This window comes from Lycium ferocissimum, chromosome 5 (genome assembly GCF_029784015.1).
Source record: "Lycium ferocissimum isolate CSIRO_LF1 chromosome 5, AGI_CSIRO_Lferr_CH_V1, whole genome shotgun sequence".
Classification (NCBI taxonomy): Eukaryota; Viridiplantae; Streptophyta; class Magnoliopsida; order Solanales; family Solanaceae; genus Lycium; species Lycium ferocissimum.
The window spans coordinates 6,792,121-6,810,893 of NC_081346.1; the positions used below are offsets into that span (position 1 = coordinate 6,792,121).

General features: G+C 30.3%; 1 protein-coding gene across 1 annotated transcript; it reads left to right on the forward strand.

Annotated features, from left to right (window-relative positions):
• Positions 1-10,148: 10,148 nt before the first annotated feature.
• LOC132058149 (probable calcium-binding protein CML45) lies at positions 10,149-11,051 on the forward strand. The gene has a single exon (XM_059450703.1). It carries the CDS (start codon positions 10,242-10,244, stop codon positions 10,899-10,901), a length of 660 nt encoding a protein of 219 aa, XP_059306686.1. The 5' UTR covers positions 10,149-10,241; the 3' UTR covers positions 10,902-11,051.
• Positions 11,052-18,773: the final 7,722 nt, after the last annotated feature.

Consider the following 18,773-nt stretch of genomic DNA (forward strand, 5'->3'; position numbering starts at 1 on the left):
TTTTCAAACCAAGCAAGTCGCAAAATGTAAGTGGAAGTATATGATATTAAAGTTCATTTTCTTTTCTTTTCTTCACTTTCCCAACCCCCAAAAGCCAGTTGGAAGTGGCCACTAATAATAAAGTCATCTAATATTAAACTGCTTTTCAACCTCAGATATCAATACCTCTAGCTGTTTCAAGAATGAGTTTAAGTTATATACAAATTCGATCAAGTCATTTTTATATGTTGGAATAGGTAACCTGTTCTTTTTTCAAGATTATAAAGTCACATTTAAGGAGATTTACTTGTAGTTATCCTTAGAGTGGTTTAATTCTTTACACTATTTGTGTATATAACTTCAAACTCTTCAATAATTAATTACCTGATACTACTTAAGCTCTTTAATAATTAATTACCTGATAGTTAGGCAAGATTCAAGAGGAGAGTTCAGCTAAATGAGTTGACAGTCAAATTAAACTGTTGTGGTGATGTGGACATTCGAATAGGGCACTTAGAAAATCAGAGCAATTTATGTGCAGGGGGGACTCTAGCAATTTGCTGAATATAAAAACAAAGTAGATATTTTTGAAGGCCTGAGCAAATCTAAGCCACATCTTATACTAGATATATTAGCAATTAGTTGGGTCTGGGACCCAAAATCCCCATATGCTATTTAATCGCATAAATGCCTTTTGGCATTTTCACTTTGCTTTTGCCTTTCTCTTTCTTTCTTTCTTTTGGCTTTTGCCCTTTCCCTTTTAGAAGCATTTATATATGACAATATTTTTTTTCCATATGAATGCATGTGCTGTCTCTTGTGTTTCTTGGGACAACTAATAATTCAAAGTCGTTGTTCAATGTAGGGTTCTTCTATTTCTAGCCATTCCTTTTTCTAAAAAAATCTGCCCTTGGATATTACAGGTTACAACTCCCACGGGATTGAGAGTAACTCTTAGCAAATGCTTTTTTTTTTTTTTTAGAGTATTTGCAACATAAGAGATTTTCCAGTTTCCGCCTTATTTCTTTGCTTTAGAAAAATAGTACGTAATAATAGTAGTAAATAGATAATGATAACTGATGTACATTTACATCTGTTAATTTTTTTTAGCTTATATGTACTAATAATATAGAAGTTTTTATTCCATCAGTGAATTATAACCTATAATAACAGATTACCTGTTATAACCTATTATAACTATTAAGTTAAGCAAATATTTAATTTTCTAACAAATCAAAACCGAATGAACAGAACTTTTCAGAAGTACTTTTTTTCTTGGATGGCAATGCTCTTCATCTATAAGACAGAATTAGGAGGAGATTGAAAGTAGAGTCCCATGAGTGGCATACAAAAATCGATTATATTCTAACCAATAGGAATACTTCATCCTCATTCTTTGCAATAGAAACTAAGCCACAACTTCCAATTTCCACTGCTCGTTATACTGCATTCAGAGTAATAACAAATTTACTGAAGTCTTCAAAATTCATCAAAAATATGGAAGGAGAAAACAAACTAACTAACGATCTCCTTTGTTTTCTTTTTCAAAAGTAAAGTCTTGAGATCGATGTTACGATTTGAAGGATGGAATTTGTTCAGCCTTAATCAAATAAGTTAGGATCAGTTAATATGAATCTTTAGTGACCATGTTTCTCCATTTAAACTGATCTCAAGTTATTCTCTATATTCTTACTAGCATATAAATCTATGATAAGACAAAAATACTCCTTAAAATGCATTGGACCTAAATAAATTTACTAACATTAAGGAGTAATTAATATCACCTATTTTTTTCATCATCCATTTTTGCCCCTTTAGCTGCGTTAGCCCGTGGTTATGATCATCAAAAGTTCAAAACCATAGAAACCCATTGTATAAGTTTCTCCCACAGTACCACTTGTATCACTTCAAAGTTCAACCTCCACAGTCAATCTCACCACTTGAAATTTTCAGATATAAGGCTACTCTCCTTGTTTGTGTTAGTGCATTTCGTGTCATGTTAACAATAAAATGGATGAGAAGATAAAAAACATTAATTAAGCAAAGAGTCAGCCCTAAGTGCATATAGTGACCCACCATTCACTCTCAGATGAAGCTACTTTAGAAGCCGTGTTAGTAGCATCATCTTTACTAATTTCAATCAAACACTTCAATACATCTTAGTGCATTAAAAGATTGATCTTCTGTATAACCAACACGGTAAATATTTATTTGCATCGAGTATTTACATTAACCATATAAATTTACCATAATTAAGTTGTTGATTAATGAGGTAAGTACGCATGTTATTTAACGGGGATTAAGTTCTCAAAATTAATATGCAAACACATATCATACGTATAATGATTTGTTATAACTAAACATATATGAAAACACATGTATATATAACTTAATCTTTTTCCTTTTATTTTAGGGCAATCCATAAAGCATGCTGTTAAGTAGTAGCATTAGAGGTGGTAAAATTAATCCAATTTTAATTAACCTGACCAAAGTTAAAGCGAGATTTCTTATAACTTGTTTATTGAGAGTCCGGAGCCAAAATGGCTTCTTTTTGCAGCCATTACACAAAAATGGTATGCTTTTTTTTTTTAAGATCAAAATGGGTATTTCGTTGGTTATCCAACGAAATACCCACACAGGTTACTGTTCATGGCGAATTATTTCAATCAAATTTTTTTTTTTTTTTTTTTTTTTTTTTTGCATTTCGTGCATGTTGCACGAAATAAAATTTTTTTTTGTTTTATTTCGTTTTTCATATAACAAGCGAAATAAAACAAAAAAAAAAAAAAATTTGTTGCATTTCGTGCAATGTCCAACGAAATGCAACAAATTTTTTTTTTTTTTTTAATTTCGTTTTTCACATAAAAAACGAAATAAAACAAAAAAAAATAAAATTGTTGCATTTCGTGAAATGTCCAACGAAATGCAACAATTTTTTTTTTTTTTTTTAATTTCGTTTTTCACATAAAAAACGAAATAAAACAAAAAAAAAATTGTTGCATTTCGTGCAATGTTGCACGAAATGCAACAAAATTTCTTTTTTTTTTAATTTCGTTTTTTATGTACTATAATGTAGGCTCAATACATCAAGGATACGTAAACGTTCGGATCGTCGTTTTAGGGGTTGAAAAGGTAGCCGAAGTAAATTTTGTTTAAGGTTTAAGTGTTTTATTTTTAAGGTTTTGATTTAAGCGTGTTATTTTTAATCAAGACATAACGTTATTTTGAATATAAATCTAATTCTAATTCTAAAAAATATAAGGTGAAAAACTAGTTGTAAAGTGGTCAAACTTTAGATGGTCATAACTTTGCGCTCGGACGTCCGATTTACGCATTTTTTTTTTTTGAACTTGCGTATTTTTTCGAGATCTATGCGGGAAAACCGCCACAAGGCGGTTTGGCCGAGCCGATTTTTAAAAAAACACCTTTTATCCCATTCAATTTCAATTTTCCCCCAAATTGGCGAGAAATTTTCAGTTTTATTCACTTATAAGATGATGATACGCAATAGATTTCAACGTAAAAATCCTGGGGTAATGTAGCTGTGAATGTCAATTTCACTTGCGGTTTCAATTTTGAAAATAAAGCGACTAATTTTCTCGACATATAAAGTTGACTAAAATAACACTTACAGTCAAACAAAACTTACTTCGGGCACCTTTTCAACCCCTAAAATGACTATCCGAACGTCTATGTATCCTTGATGTATTGAGCCTACATTATTGTCCTCAGAAAAAAATATCAGGTTCTATATAAAATTATATTTTCCTATTTCGTTTTTATATAAACGAAATAAAAAAAAAATTAATGCTATTTCTTTAAGCATTTCACGAAATGCAACCAAATTTTAAAAAATTATTATATTTTCCTATTTCATTTTTGTATAAAAGAAATAAAAAAAAATTATTTCGTTTACACAAAAAACGAAATAAAAAAAAAATTGTTTCGTTTATACAAAAATGAAATAGGGAAATATAATAATTTTTTTTTATTTGGTTGCATTTCGTAGAATGCTTAACGAAATAGCATTAAATTTTTTTTTTTATTTGGCTCATAACAAAAACGAAATTAAAAAAATAAATATTTTTGTCCTATTTCGTTGGACTACCAACGAAATAGGATAAAAAATATTTATATAAACGAAATACAAAAAAAATAAATTTTGTTGCATTTCGTGCAACATTGCACGAAATGCAACAATTTTTTTTTTTGTTTTATTTCGTTTTTTATGTGAAAAACGAAATTAAAAAAAAAATAAAATTTGTTGCATTTCGTTGGACATTTCACGAAATGCAACAAATTTTATTTTTTTTTATTTCGCTTGTTATATGAAAAACGAAATAAAACAAAAAAAGAAATTTTGTTGCATTTCGTGCAACATTGCACGAAATGCAAAAAAAAAAAAATATTTGATTGAAATAATTCGCCATGAACAGTAACCTGTGTGGGTATTTCGTTGGATAACCAACGAAATACCCATTTTGATCTTAAAAAAAAAAAAGCATACCATTTTTGTGTAATGGCTGCAAAAAGAAGCCATTTTGGCTCCGGACTCTGTTTATTGAACTGACCCAACAAATTTAACTCGAAATGACTTATCAAGTTTTGGGTCAAAATAGTGCTATCCGTCGAGTCAAAATGTAACAGAAATGCAAACATACAAAATCAAATTTTGAGATTGAAAATATGCAATTTGTTGAAGAACTTATGGTAATATAATTTAAGAAAAATACACTAGTTTTCAATTTCTTTTTAAAAAGATGTGAGGTTGGTTTCTGACCTATTATTTGACCCACATAAATTTTAGACGAATGGATCATGATCCGTGTATTAATATGGCCTGTTCTAACATGTTAAATTTGGCCTTACCGGTCTATTTGCCATCCCATAAATTCATTCAAGAATTGCGTACTAGTGTCGGTGTCTCAACCACAATAACTCTGCTGACTTTAGTAGGCACAAAACACTTCCCGCCTAGTATTTTAATTTGGGTAAGTATAGACTAGAAGTATTTGAAACAACAATTATAGTAGTAAATTAAGAGCGGAAAAGGCTCAAATATGTCACTTGTGGGTTAAAAGGTCGCCGATTGCTACTAAGAACCTAACAGAACTTTTCCAAATGTGGGTTAAAAAACCACTTGTGTAGGTCGGGGTTGAGAATTGGGGGCCGCGCCTGCCCGTCGGCCTAAGCCTCGCTATGAGAACTGACGCTTTCTAACTCTGCAAGGGTGAAAGCCACGGACTCCGGGAGGGCTCCGCCCCTTCGATTAAAGCTCGCCCCCCGCTTTTTCCTGCTAAGCCCTCGCTCCGCTCGTTTTGAACTTCAGCATCCATTATCGGAAATGGGTTTCGATTTATCTGCATCGTCGATAGTTTGGCTCGTTTATGCCATTGACTAGGGAAATGACTCGTTATGCCATTGTTATGGGAAATGACTCGTTTATGCCATTTTATCGAATAGTTTGACTTATTCATCTTGTGAATTCTCAAAATACTCGTAAAGTATCCATTTTTATTAACGCGGGTTTTATAATACCGAGATATGACACGCGGCCTCCGATTAGAGGTCTACGTTGTTTAATTAAACCGACTGATTTTAAATACCAAATTAATAAAAATCCGACCCCTTTTGCACCTTACTTTCGCCTCATAATCTGGTTGAAGGCCACGTATCATATATGGTATTGTAAAATCGAACTTTAATGAAATATGGCATGGATGAGTCATTTTGGTAACGGGCGATGGCGTAAATGAGTCAGTTATTGATAAATGGCGTAAATGGTCGTTCACTATAGTTCGATGGCGTAAATGAGCAATTTCTATAGTTCGACGGCGTAAATGGCCCGTATTGACGAGTGACGTAAATGGCTAATTTTAGATAGTTGAATGGCGTATTTGGCGTATTTTTCCGAATTAAGAGTGTAGATATAGATATTTTCCTTCCTTTTTTGTTTGGTCATGAATGACTCATGAGAAGAGGAGTAGATATTGTAATGAAAAAGGTAACATTGCGAATTAAGGCAAGTGTGGATGTGATGCCTTTCATCAATTTCTAACAAAAAGTAAGAAAAAAGATTCATCACTTGGATGTCCAACTTTCAACTTTATTTTGATTTCAATTCAAAGTGGGGACAGAGACGACAAAGACTAAAAAGATTAATTTAAAAGAGTTAAGGTGGTTAGTAGACCAAATGTTATCACTGATCACCACCAATCCAAAAGTCAAATACTCCCATTTAACCCGCAGCCAGAAGCACCAGAACAAGATAACTTAAACAAAACTCCCGTACTACTTTTGATTTAATTTGTGTGAACTTATTTAACTAAGTACATAATTCATGAAAAAAATAAGATTTTTTTTTTAAAAAATTTATAGTTTAAGCATGTTATAATATTTGTATAGCTATAATTCTATAAAACTTAGGGCCCTTTTGGTACAAGAGATAAGGATAAATGATCCAAGATTATATTTGAGATGGATTTATCCCATATTTGGTTGAGATAAAATGGTGGTATAACTAATTCCGAGATTAATTATTCCGGGATTGTAGTGCTATTTTATCCCTGTGAGAAGATTAAATAACTAATCTCAGAATAAGTTATCTTGGAATAGCTTGTTTCCAACCAAACGGCCGCTTATAGTTTTAAATATGCATAAGAGATATATTTTCATTCAGATAAAATGAAAAGTTTAAATTAAATTATTTTCAAATTTAAAAAGAGATTATTAAATAAATTAAAAAGAAAATGTGTTCACGTAAAGTGAAAGGGAAAGAGTATCATTGAAGGATTTTTACTTAGGGAAGGCTGACAGGAAATTAGTCGTGAAGATACAGGGAATGAAAAATTGTAAAAAAAGATCTTTTATTTCCAATTTCTTCTTTGTCAATTATATGTGATAACAGTTCACAAACAAGAAAGTGAGGTTCCTTTATTAGGTTTTATGTATTCTCTTTTCTATGACTTTGGCATGCATTAAAAATTTCAACAGAGAATTCTTTCTTTAGCCCGATGGCCAAGTGTCACTGATGGAATTAATAAAGAGTTCATTAAACGTGGGTGATAAAAGAATATCAAATACTATATACTTTTCCAAGCTTTTAGAACGTAGTCACTGAATGATAGCGGTATTCCTTTTTCCCTTGGCCGGATCAATTAGGAATTCTATAATTCATATTTTTCATATGGTACTATTATTTGGAGAATAAAGCTTTTTAATTATGATCCTTAAAACATATCTCTATTTTAATAGAAAACTTTACAGACTCTATGTCCTAATTTACATAAAAGGCAGATGCAAGCACAGGATTCATCAAAAGAATTTGCCCTTTCAGTGTGCACACCAAATATCCATCAATGTGAAGTGTCAACTTTCCAAAAGTGTCAAATGTGATACCCAAGTCCCAACATGAACCTTGCATATTTCCAAGACAGATTCTAATGAACGCCAAAACATAAAAAAACTCGAATCATGTTTGTACTGAAATATAGAGTTAATTTCTCAAATAGTCATTCATATTAAATTTAGTATCGAGTAAAGTCTTTTTTTTGTGACATGATAAAATAATTCAACTCAATCTAACCTTTTCAGAAAATTATACCAACAGGAAAATCAATTTTTTGGTGCTACGTCGCGCATTAAACTTTCGAATTTATGCAAAGTCTTTTCTTTTGTTTTTTAAATAAACTCAGTGCAAAGATTGGCTGATGGGTCGGCCTTTTGTTTCAGGGGAAATGTTCGCAGATTGGGCCTCAAAACTCCAAAATTGTTCACCTTTAGGTGCTTTACTGTGTTAGCAACCAGCAGAAAACAGTGCATAAGAGTTGCTAATTGGTCTTAAGATCAGCCCAATGTAAGTCCAGTCAGATTTGCCTACTTTGTGGCGGTCTTTAATTTTTGTCCTTCAAATGGACTGGTGTTTAATTTTTGTCCTTCAATGTCGAATTTATGCATCATAATATTCATAAGTTATGACAGCGCCCTTAAAGAACTTATGTCCCGCTAGATATAAGTTCGATTGTGAAAGAAAAGAAAAAAAAAATTAAAGACCAGACCTTTTGAAGGACCAAAATTAAAGACCAGTCCATTTGAAGGAAAACCGTCCAATTACTTCATTTTATTCACTTTCACAGCCTCACAAGATATGGCTTCCAAAAATTTTGGGCTATGGCCCATTATATCATTTGAAAATCATCATTATCCTTGAAAGCTTCACCCCAGAAAGAAATAGGATTTCACAAGTATTAATATGTATTTCTGTACCAGTAATTATGGAAACAATAAAGGGACTTCGCAATCTAAGAAAATTAATACTACGTGAAATTTATGGCTTTTTTAAAAAAAAAAAATCAGGGCTGAAAATTACAAATACAATGATTTTTTATTCATATTGGTGATAAGCTCAAAAGACCCTTGCTCAGGTCTCAGTACTAAAATCAATTATATATGTGTAACCATACATAGTCTCCTAAGTCCTAATTATATAATTCATGCTTTGTTACTAGTCTTGCACACCTTATGACTTTAGAAATCAACTTACGTGTATCACTGAGTGAGAAATACATTAATGTGAGACTAATAAGTGATATAGAAGAAAATACAGTAGGATGCTCTAGAACTATATATAACCCGTGAGATGGGGCATGTATCGTGAGGTGACTTAACAACTTCAGTATTCAGCTTTAAGGACTCAAAATAGGAAATGAAGTGTTTGGCTGACGTTATTACAGGGGCGGATCTAGAGAATCGGTTACGGGTTCACGTGAATTCAATAACTTTTACTCAAATCGATCTTGTATATATATTAAAAGATGTTCATTAAACATCCAAAAATATTTGACTGCGAACCCAGTTACTATTATGATATTAACTTTAGATTGTTGTAACACATAAATTTTCAAATTTTAAATCCGTCGTCAAGACGTCAATAGAACTATCATGAGTTTCGTTGAATGGTACAGGCTACTTAAAAGTTTACCTTGCACTAAGGGGTACGTAACGTAGCGTTTCCAAGAACTTAGACACCAACGTTTAATTTGGGGCTTGGGAAATGGGAATGAGTCTTGTTCTAGTTATATTCCAAAGTTCTAATTCTGGAATACTTCTTTCGTCCATTTATATGCTTAGAAGGGAACATATGCCTACTAAAGTAAAAACTGTAAATTGCATAGTGTTGCTGAAATTAAAAAATTAACACACTTTTGTTTTGGCATAATTATCTCGTATTCGGAAGACTGACTCAACTAATTCATACTTGACGCCGCGCTATTTTAGGAAAACGCTCGTTACTAGGAATATTTTTTATTCCCAAAGCTAAAACATGAGACTTCTAATAAAAAAGTTGATGGATCTCATCTATCCCACCACATCCCTTGATGGTGCCACACAATTGTTTCATATACAACTCAAAGACTACTTAATCTAAATCCACCTACATACTGGGGAGCCTATGCTATCTCTTTTTCTGTCCTCCAGTTGAGCAAATTAACGTAGTATAGTTATTTTATTCACAAAGATGAAGAAACATTCATGTGTGTTTGCATTTCTGTGAAATTTCATAAAATTTGGAAACAAATAGGACTTTGGTTGGTTGTTGTACAATATCAGAAGGTGGAAGGATTATTTTTCTCGTTGATTGATATTGTTGTTGGGTCCCTACTCCGAAAGTTATTAATTAATTATTGACATCATCTTCTATTATGTCACAATAACTATTAATTAGAGTCAGAATGATCAAGCATAGTAGTTAATTAATAGCTCACTCTCATATTTTCTGCACCCGTCACTAATGTATATGACGTTAATTTCTGGGGAGAAAAAGTACTACAACTAACTTTAGATAGAATATGGCATCCACAATCCTAATTCAATTTTGCCGACCATTTCTACAACCTAAGATGTGTAAACACACTTTTTATTATTCTCTTAAACGTGTATTATATTGCTGCTGCCACACGCATTATTGGATACAATTATTATTACTGAATTACCAGGAAATCACCATGACGGACTTTAGCTACAGCATCCAATAAAGATGGAACCAATAATGATGACTTTTTTATGTATTGTATGAATTACGAAACTTGATTTCCTTTTCACCATTCTTTCCTACAAATTTTCCACAAAGACTGAACTTGTTTAAATTGTCTCTCTATATATAGACACGAAATTCGTCTCTATAACCATCCCATAAGTTAATACTAATTCCACAATAGTTAATAGCTTCAAAGAAAAAAAAAATTAATCCATACAAGTTTGAAATGGACAACATTTTTTCAATATCAGGAATTAGTCCTTCATTAATGGGCAAGAAGATAGCTGATGATCTCAATCAATTTTTTTGTATTTTTCTAATGTGTACCATTCTCAGCATCCTAAGCACATTTCAAGATTTATATTCTTGTTTTTCTTTTCCATTCCGAGCAATTCTTTTGTTCTTCATCACTGTCAGAAATGCGTTGACTCGAGGTAAGCATGATAGTAACGCTAATGCTGATGCTAAAAATTCATCAAACACCTCGAAAAGTTGTGTCCATGATCAAAATCGCGATAACGAGGAATTACTAAAGGAAGATGTTGAGGTAGTACTTATGGATAAGCTAATGAGCTTTTGCAATCCAAATGGGGATAAAATAAAGGATAAGACAGAGTTGGCAGAGGTTTCGGGTTTATTTGAGGAAGTAGAACCTAGTTTTGGAGAAATTAAGGAAGCTTTTGATGTGTTTGATGAAAATGGAGATGGATATATTGACGCAAGTGAGTTGATGAAACTTATGTGGAGAATGGGTTTCACTGAATTTTCAGTGGATGATTGCAACAAGATGATTATGGCATTTGATGAAAACAGAGATGGAAGAATTGAATTTCGTGAATTTTTGGAGCTCATGGAACAGAGCTTTCGGGATTCTGAGGAGAGTTAAGACTGATTTTTTTTTTCTCTTTTGGATTACTACTCATAAAGCATTCAGAGCAAAAGGTGTAAATCCATTAATAATGTTGTCATTTACCCAATTTATCTAGATAACATTGGGTAAAATTACGAGTTTCCTCCTTTTTTTGGCCCATGTGAATCACATTGTGTGCTGCTATGTTGTCGTTGCGAATTTACAATAAAACTTACGGGATACAATAAAACCTTCAAAAGATGAAGTTAACATGTTAAAAAACATTGCACTTCCCGGTTCCCTAAGTAAATAACTTAAAACGTCACTCAATTATAGCAAATTCACTATCAAAGTCACTTATATTTGTTTGATGTCAATAAAGTCAGTCAAGTTAGAGTAGAATATCAACAAAGTCATTATAGCCGAAAAGCTAAAAGCATAATTACTTAAATCTCTCCTCAAGTTTGATTTTGTTCAACTTACCCCTTTTGTGACTATGCTTACTTCTTTTATTTTAATTTTCTTCGTAAAATTTCATAACCTAATTATTCTTAATATAGGAAAATATAATTTAACTAATTTTTCCTTTATGATATATTCTTTTGTTTATTTAATTTTGTAAATAAATTTCTAAGAAAAACTATTTCCAACTGCATTGTTATTCAGGTGATATAAATATCCAAATTAATTTTTTTTGTTTTGATTTATCTAGATTAAAACAATTATTTAACAATGAGAGTCTTTTTTCAATTTCTAAATTTAGGATCTCACTTATGTAACAATTATTTGTCAGCTTATGACACTTTTCTGTTCGAGATACTTATCTTTTCTACATACATATAAGTACCTTCAATGAGGATCTTACCGTTAGTAGCTACCATTTTTCAAATTACAATTCGTAGCTTACATTTAAGCAAGAGATGTGTATTTCGCGTGTATTCGCATGTATTTGGGCGAGATTCTCCCCTTGCCCGCCCAGGTTCGAACCCAGCCAACAACATTACTTTTCTTACATATTTTTCCTAGCTTCTTCTCCTTATATTTTGAGTGTATCTCCTTGGATTTGAGTGTATTTCGCCATATGTATTTGGCTCATATTTGTATCTATATGTATTTGGCCTGAGTGTATTTGTTATCAAATACATATGACATACATTCAAATAAAGTTCAGATATATATAAAAGAAATATTGTTGGCCGGGTTTGAACCTGGGCGGGTAGGAAAGAGCTCGCCTAATAACCATTTCAAAATTTCAACTTTATGTAATTTGGTGTAGCTACGAATGGTAATTTACAAAATCATTATAGCTACTAAATATCAATAAATTAAAAGGTAGTTATTATCAATAATTAAAAATTCCTTAAGTTTAATGTTGTCACGGTGTGTGGTACCTTCATTAGCTCTCTGCCTATTATTTTCAACTCTCCTCTGAACATTTATTATTTCAAAAATTTAAAAATTAACAAGTGTATGCGTATGGATGAGATCTCCTCTAGTAAGTTTTCCTCTCCGTTTTTCTAAATAGGGTGTTGGAAGATAGACACGTGTACAGTAGAAATCTTTATGGTGCTAGATTTATTTTACCCTACACAAGAACTAATTGTAGTTTAGACATGAGTTTAGATTTCATCCCTGTATAACCCTTACCATGGCTTGGGTACCAAATTAAGGACCGATTATTGCAAAAAGAAATGGGTTAGCAGTTGAAAGAAGAATAATAATGAATGGGTTTATTCAAAAGAGTATATCATAAAAGACAAATTAGTTAGATTATAGTTTTTTTTTTATATATATTAATAATAATTCGGTTAAAAATAATTACAATTTTTTAACATAATAGAGGTAAGCAATAGCCGCAAAGAAGGTAAATTAAACAAAATCAAACTTGAGGGGAGATTTATTTAATTCTTCCTTTAGCTTTTTGGTGATAATAATGATTTTGTTGTAATACTATTCCAAGTTGAGTGACTTTATCTATATCTATATTACATTAAAAGCACGAGGGACTTTAGAAATTATTGATTGAACTTTTTGCCCTTCATTAAAAGACTCTACAATAGACAAAATTGTCATTTATCATTTTCATAAACACTAATAATATATATATTTTGGAAAAGTAAAAAACTCACTGTTATTTTTAGTATATTTAGGTTAAATGAATTTGTTCCTTATTTGATTTTGGTAAAGAAATAGCTTCTTTCTATTAGTTAAAAAAGGTGCATATAACGTAACGTCCGTTAGATTTTTACTAATAACTACTTTAGCGTACGCGCTTTGCGCGTGATCAAAGCGCGTACTTTTGACAGCAAACACTACAGAAAAAATTGGACTTAGTTATGAACTTCTTCGTTAAGCTATCACTAAATTGCTTGTAACTAAGAATTTTTTTTGGTAATTTGTTGTTAATCCGTCGCTAAATAGGATTGGCGATGAATTTTAGTGTTTAACTTTTCGCCGATAATTCATGTTTATTCTGTAGTGAAATCTTGAGAGTTTTTATTTGTCTAAATAAGTGTAATAAAATAAAAGAAATGACAGTTCATTTAGAATATATTTTACTTTTACTATTTCATCCGATCCTTGTTACTTTAAATTTGTACTTTTCCAATTGGTCATTTAACATCATACCATAATCGATTTTGCTTTATGTCTAATTTCTTCACCGCTAATATTTTTTTTATTTAACAAATTTATATACTTAAGAGTTTTGTCAAATATTAAAAAAATAATTATATGACTACTTCTAAATATTAGGAAAATAATTAAATAATTATTTCAAAATATTAGAGAAATTATTAAATTATTACTGAAATATTACTAATTACCTAACAGATAAATTATCACAAAAGTTATTTTCACTACTGAAAAATCGATGTGTAGAGATGTAACAACAAAATTTAACATGAAAGATTGCTACCAATTGATCGACCACCATGTACCCTAAATACAACAAAATATCTGACCATTGCAAAATTGACATGGCTCCTAAAAGTATTCTCTTGTAATTCTTTCATTAGTAAATAATTTTTTAATTATATTTTAACGTCTTGTCCTCCAGTATTTCACCCATTTCTCTTCTTTATTGTCTTTAGTATAGTTTTTATTTTCATCTTCCTTGCCACTTTTACTATTTCACCTCATATATATGTATCTTTGAAACACCAAGAAACAAAAACTTCACCCGAAATGAATTATTTGCTTCAAAGATATAAAAAGATATCAATTTCGATTATATTTTTTCTCGTATTTCTTAGAATTTGTGTCTTTTTTGTTGTATGTTACTTTAGAGTGATAAACCATAAATATAGATATCGACATTAAAGTCTAAAGTCTCTACTTTCACATATATAATTTGAAAAATTACATTGTAAATATAAAAAATGATATTTATGCCAACATAATCACCAATAAGTAGATAAAATGACGCAATACAATACTACAAAAATATGGATAATTTATGGAGGTTAAAAGTTGCTATTTTACTTCTATCATCTAAAGAATTTATCCTTTAGGAATCCAAACCCATATGCAATATTGCAGATATCGAAAGTAAAAGATACATCAAAGAAATTAGACCGGTTAAAAGAACTTACTGCACTATAATTCTTCCTGCTATCCATAATAGTCTTGACCTATCAATCCTATAAAAACATACATGAAGAATAGATTAGAGATCTTAAATTTCATATTGATGAGCCGAATAAAGTTTCCACGAAAGAAAAAGTAAAATTATTCTATCTACTTTAATAAATGGAAGACATAAAAGAATAAGCATTAGATGTTTAGCTTAGTTGCAAGATTCTTCACGTATAGATTACATAGGTAATGTTAACCTAGTCTGTTTCTATCATCTAAAGAATTTATCTTGTAGTAATACAAACCCATATGAAAGAGATATACTTTGTATAGACACACACATGCTGCTTAGACTTAGGGATTGACAGCAACTCTTGTAGATTCCTCCTCCATATGATGTTGCCTAAAAAATAAGGGATTTTTTATAAACCTAAAAGGTATGAAAAAAAGTCCTCTATTTTAGGATAAAATTAAACGCTTAATATAAAGATAATTAAATAATAACTTGACAAAAATAGTAAATGATAATTTTATTTATTGTAGAGTCTTTCAATGAGCAAAAAGTTTAACCAAACATGATACATTTTTTGGGCATATTATCTCTCATTTTTAAATCTGTATTTCAATTTTCTTAAAAAGATCAATTATTTGATGCTAATTACTAAGGAGAATGGTTATTTTGTTTTGAAATATGGCGTTCATTGAGATGTTCCTTTTTTTGTTATTATTAAACACCTGCATACTTTATGGTTCATATAATCGGGAGAACATATAAATGCTATATATTTAATTGATCATAATAAATAGACAATCAATCAGAAAATCAATTCCACCAATACTTTGTAGTCACAAAGGTCACATATATGATAGATTCACATGAGCTTTAGAAGAAAAAAAATCAACTCTTAAATCATAACAAAGGGAAACAAAAGGTACAAAACAAACAAGGATAAAATAAATTACAATAAAAAATTTAAACAAACCCAACCACAAACGCATAAGCACTGATGATTTGGTACTAAGTGATTGAACAAGACACGAGCATATCGAAAGATTGAGCTAATTAAAAATATCAGAATGAAATTGAATACCTGAATTTATCTGTAATATTCTTTAAACTTTCGGATTAGCGTCAGGCCTTGTCGGATTTCTCATTCATGGCACAAGGAATACTTAAAATCCCTACAATCAAGAACCTTTGAGTTATAATTATCAATTTCAGTAAGCGAAAAACTGAAAAATTTAATGAAAACGCTTCAATATAATGTAACCAATAAAAAAATTAATCAAAAAAAAAAAATTCAGTCGTAACTCCAAATCAACACATGCATTAAAGAAAAGCACGAAAAAAGAGAGATCACAACATAAGCTAGGAAAAGGCTTGAACCAGGAATTAGAAGTAGAAACACGGTACTTAAGACTCCTATGGCAACATAAATAGTTAGGTCTTCCTTTTCTTTTGTATCATAAAGTAATTTTGATAAAAATAAATTCTAAACCTAAATGAGATTAATTGTCAACAATAATTCCTATACCAAAAAGGGATGTAAATTTATTGACTTTTTTGAAGAAGAATTCCTATTTTGAAAAGACTCCAATGTGAAGGGATATGGATATTTTAATAGACGCAAACGTAATTAGGGTAGAATTTAGTGTATTTCGTTATCCAACATGGAAACCTATTTTGCATGGAAGTTTTTGAAAAAAGGACACTAAGAAAAATATAAGGACTTCTAATTTAATTAGTTTCTAAGTCCTAAATGTTAGGAAGTAATTAAGTGTCATGTTCGGAAGTAATTAAGTCTCTATTTCAATAATTTATAATATTTTGAGGAAAATAGTAAATGATAATTTTATCTATTGTAGAGTCTTTTAATGAAGGGCAAAAGGTTCAATCAACATTTTTAAGATCATTCGTGCTTTTAATATAGTATAGACTAATAAGAATTCGGATCTAATTATAAGTCTTTTAATAATGAAGTTTACCATACCATGGAAACCAAATTTATACACACATTTGCACGAGTAAGAAAACATTTTAAAATATTCTATAATAATTATGCTTAGTTTTATTAAAGAAAGTCCTTATTCCCTTTCATTTCATTACAAATTTGGAGATTTGAAGAAGTCCTATATAAGCGTATTCTAAGTAAATTTGGAGACCTGAAGAAGAAGCCGGCTATATAAGCGTACCCAGAGAAATTTATGTTTGTCCGATTTATTTTATAGTTTGTTTTGGTGTGATTTAGGTTTAACTTTTTATTTTTGCTTTATTCATTGCAGGACTTTCAATTATAAAACTTCGCTTCGTTAAATTTCTTGCTTATGCTCTCCTTGCTTTTACTACCAATCTAAAGGGTCAGGTATGCCTTTAATCATTCAAAGTTTTGAGAATTTTTTACTTATGAGTGGTGTCTCATTTATAATAAATGGAGTACAATTGGTCTTTCAGAGGAGGAATGAAAAGACACTCTTCAATGGTTAATATCTTTAAGTATCACAAACTAATAAAGCCGTGTACTTTTGAGTTATTAAGATGGGGTCGAATCGTAGAACGTTCAGATTCTAATAGATATATAGACGAATAGAGTTTGAGATAATTAAATATATCAAAATAGAATTATAATTTAATTATTTTCTTTTTATTTATTTCGGAATAAATATTTAATTACTTTTCTAATATTTAGAACTTCAAAACCGCTATTTTTAGAGGTGATTCTTCTTCGGTCTTTGACTTGTAATAATCAAAGTAAATTGGAGCTTTATATTGAAATTGAATAGATGTTTCTTAATTTTGTTTAGTTGATGAAATAGACAAAAGAATTTAATTTCATCGTGACTTTTCGATGCAAAGAACAAATCATGTTATTTGTTGTATGTACATGAATTGTTATTTTTCCCAAATCATTCTGTAGATTTGAGGACGAAAAAAGTCAGAAGTACTCATTTAACATGGTGACTTTCTTCTTCTTTGTCTAATGCACTATGTGCCTGAATGAACAACAATATTGGTATGTTTTAGATTCTAAATTGTTTTTACAAGATTTCCGGTTATAGATATTTTTCTTTTGTTATATTATATTAACACGTACAATACCAATTTTTGTTGTCCCAACTTTTTTATGTTATAGGTAAGATGATAAGTGAGTTCAAACCACTCTAATAGCATGTTTGGCCAAGCTTTTGGGAGGTCAAAAGTGCTTATTTTTAACCAAAAAGTACTTATTTTTAAAAAGTGAAGTATTTGATTAAGATTTTGGGAGAAAATAAATTATTTTTCAGGGGCTAAAAAGGTAAGTTTTTCCCAAATTTGCATCAACATAATAATATTTATTCATCATTTAAATAGATTATGCATTTATTTTAATGTCAATTTTTGTTTTCCAATAATTTATGTATAATTTTTTGACGCGATACAGTTGCACGTACACTAAACTAGACAAAATTCTCATTTACTATTTTCCTTAAATTATTAAGTGTTTAATTATGAGTACTCATAATTGTTCGAGGAGTTTTTCTCTTCAAGAAGTCTATTTTCGTTACAAAGGGAAAATAAGTTCGATCCTATTCGCTTGTTGCATATTTGTAGGTAATTTTATTAACTCGATTGCTGCATGTTAAGATCTTTCCACTTAGAGCTTCCATTAATTTAATGCTTAATAAAACAAAAAGGTAAATTATAGAAGAATTCTAGAACTCCTACTAATACTTATTATTTTAGTGTTTTTAAAAAAAGTATTTCCCCTTAGAACCTCTATTAATGCTTAATAATTTGGAATAAAATAAAGATTCCTACTAAAACTTATTATTTTAGAATTTAAGAAAAAGATATGCAAGAAAACACTGGGACAATAATTTTTTGGAGACATAAAATAGTACTTTAATGTTGAAAGTGCGTAGAATGGAATTAAAATTTTATCCACTTTGAATTTACGTAACCGTCACCACAAGCATATACATGCCAAGTTAATATACAATAATTGAGTTCAACTTAAAATTTCATGTTAAAATAAAAACTTCATTAAAAATCTGTCGTTACTTTTGGTAAAATGCCTTAATTTTTGGCAAAAGAAAGCTGCCTTATTTTTTTATGAAAGAAAATCTGCTTTCGGGATCCGAATTACTTTCCAACTCAAATTGAACGTGTGTAGTTGTGTACCATGATAAACTGATTGTGTGTTTTTGTTTGCAATTTTATGTAGGACAAGTGAAACTAAATCAGATTGGTGCAGAGCCAACTGTGAGGTGAATGATGATGTTTCTTTCGTAGAAAACCCAATTCATGGAAGGTTGGACAAATTTGTTTTTTTGTTTGTTTTTTTTTTTTTTTTT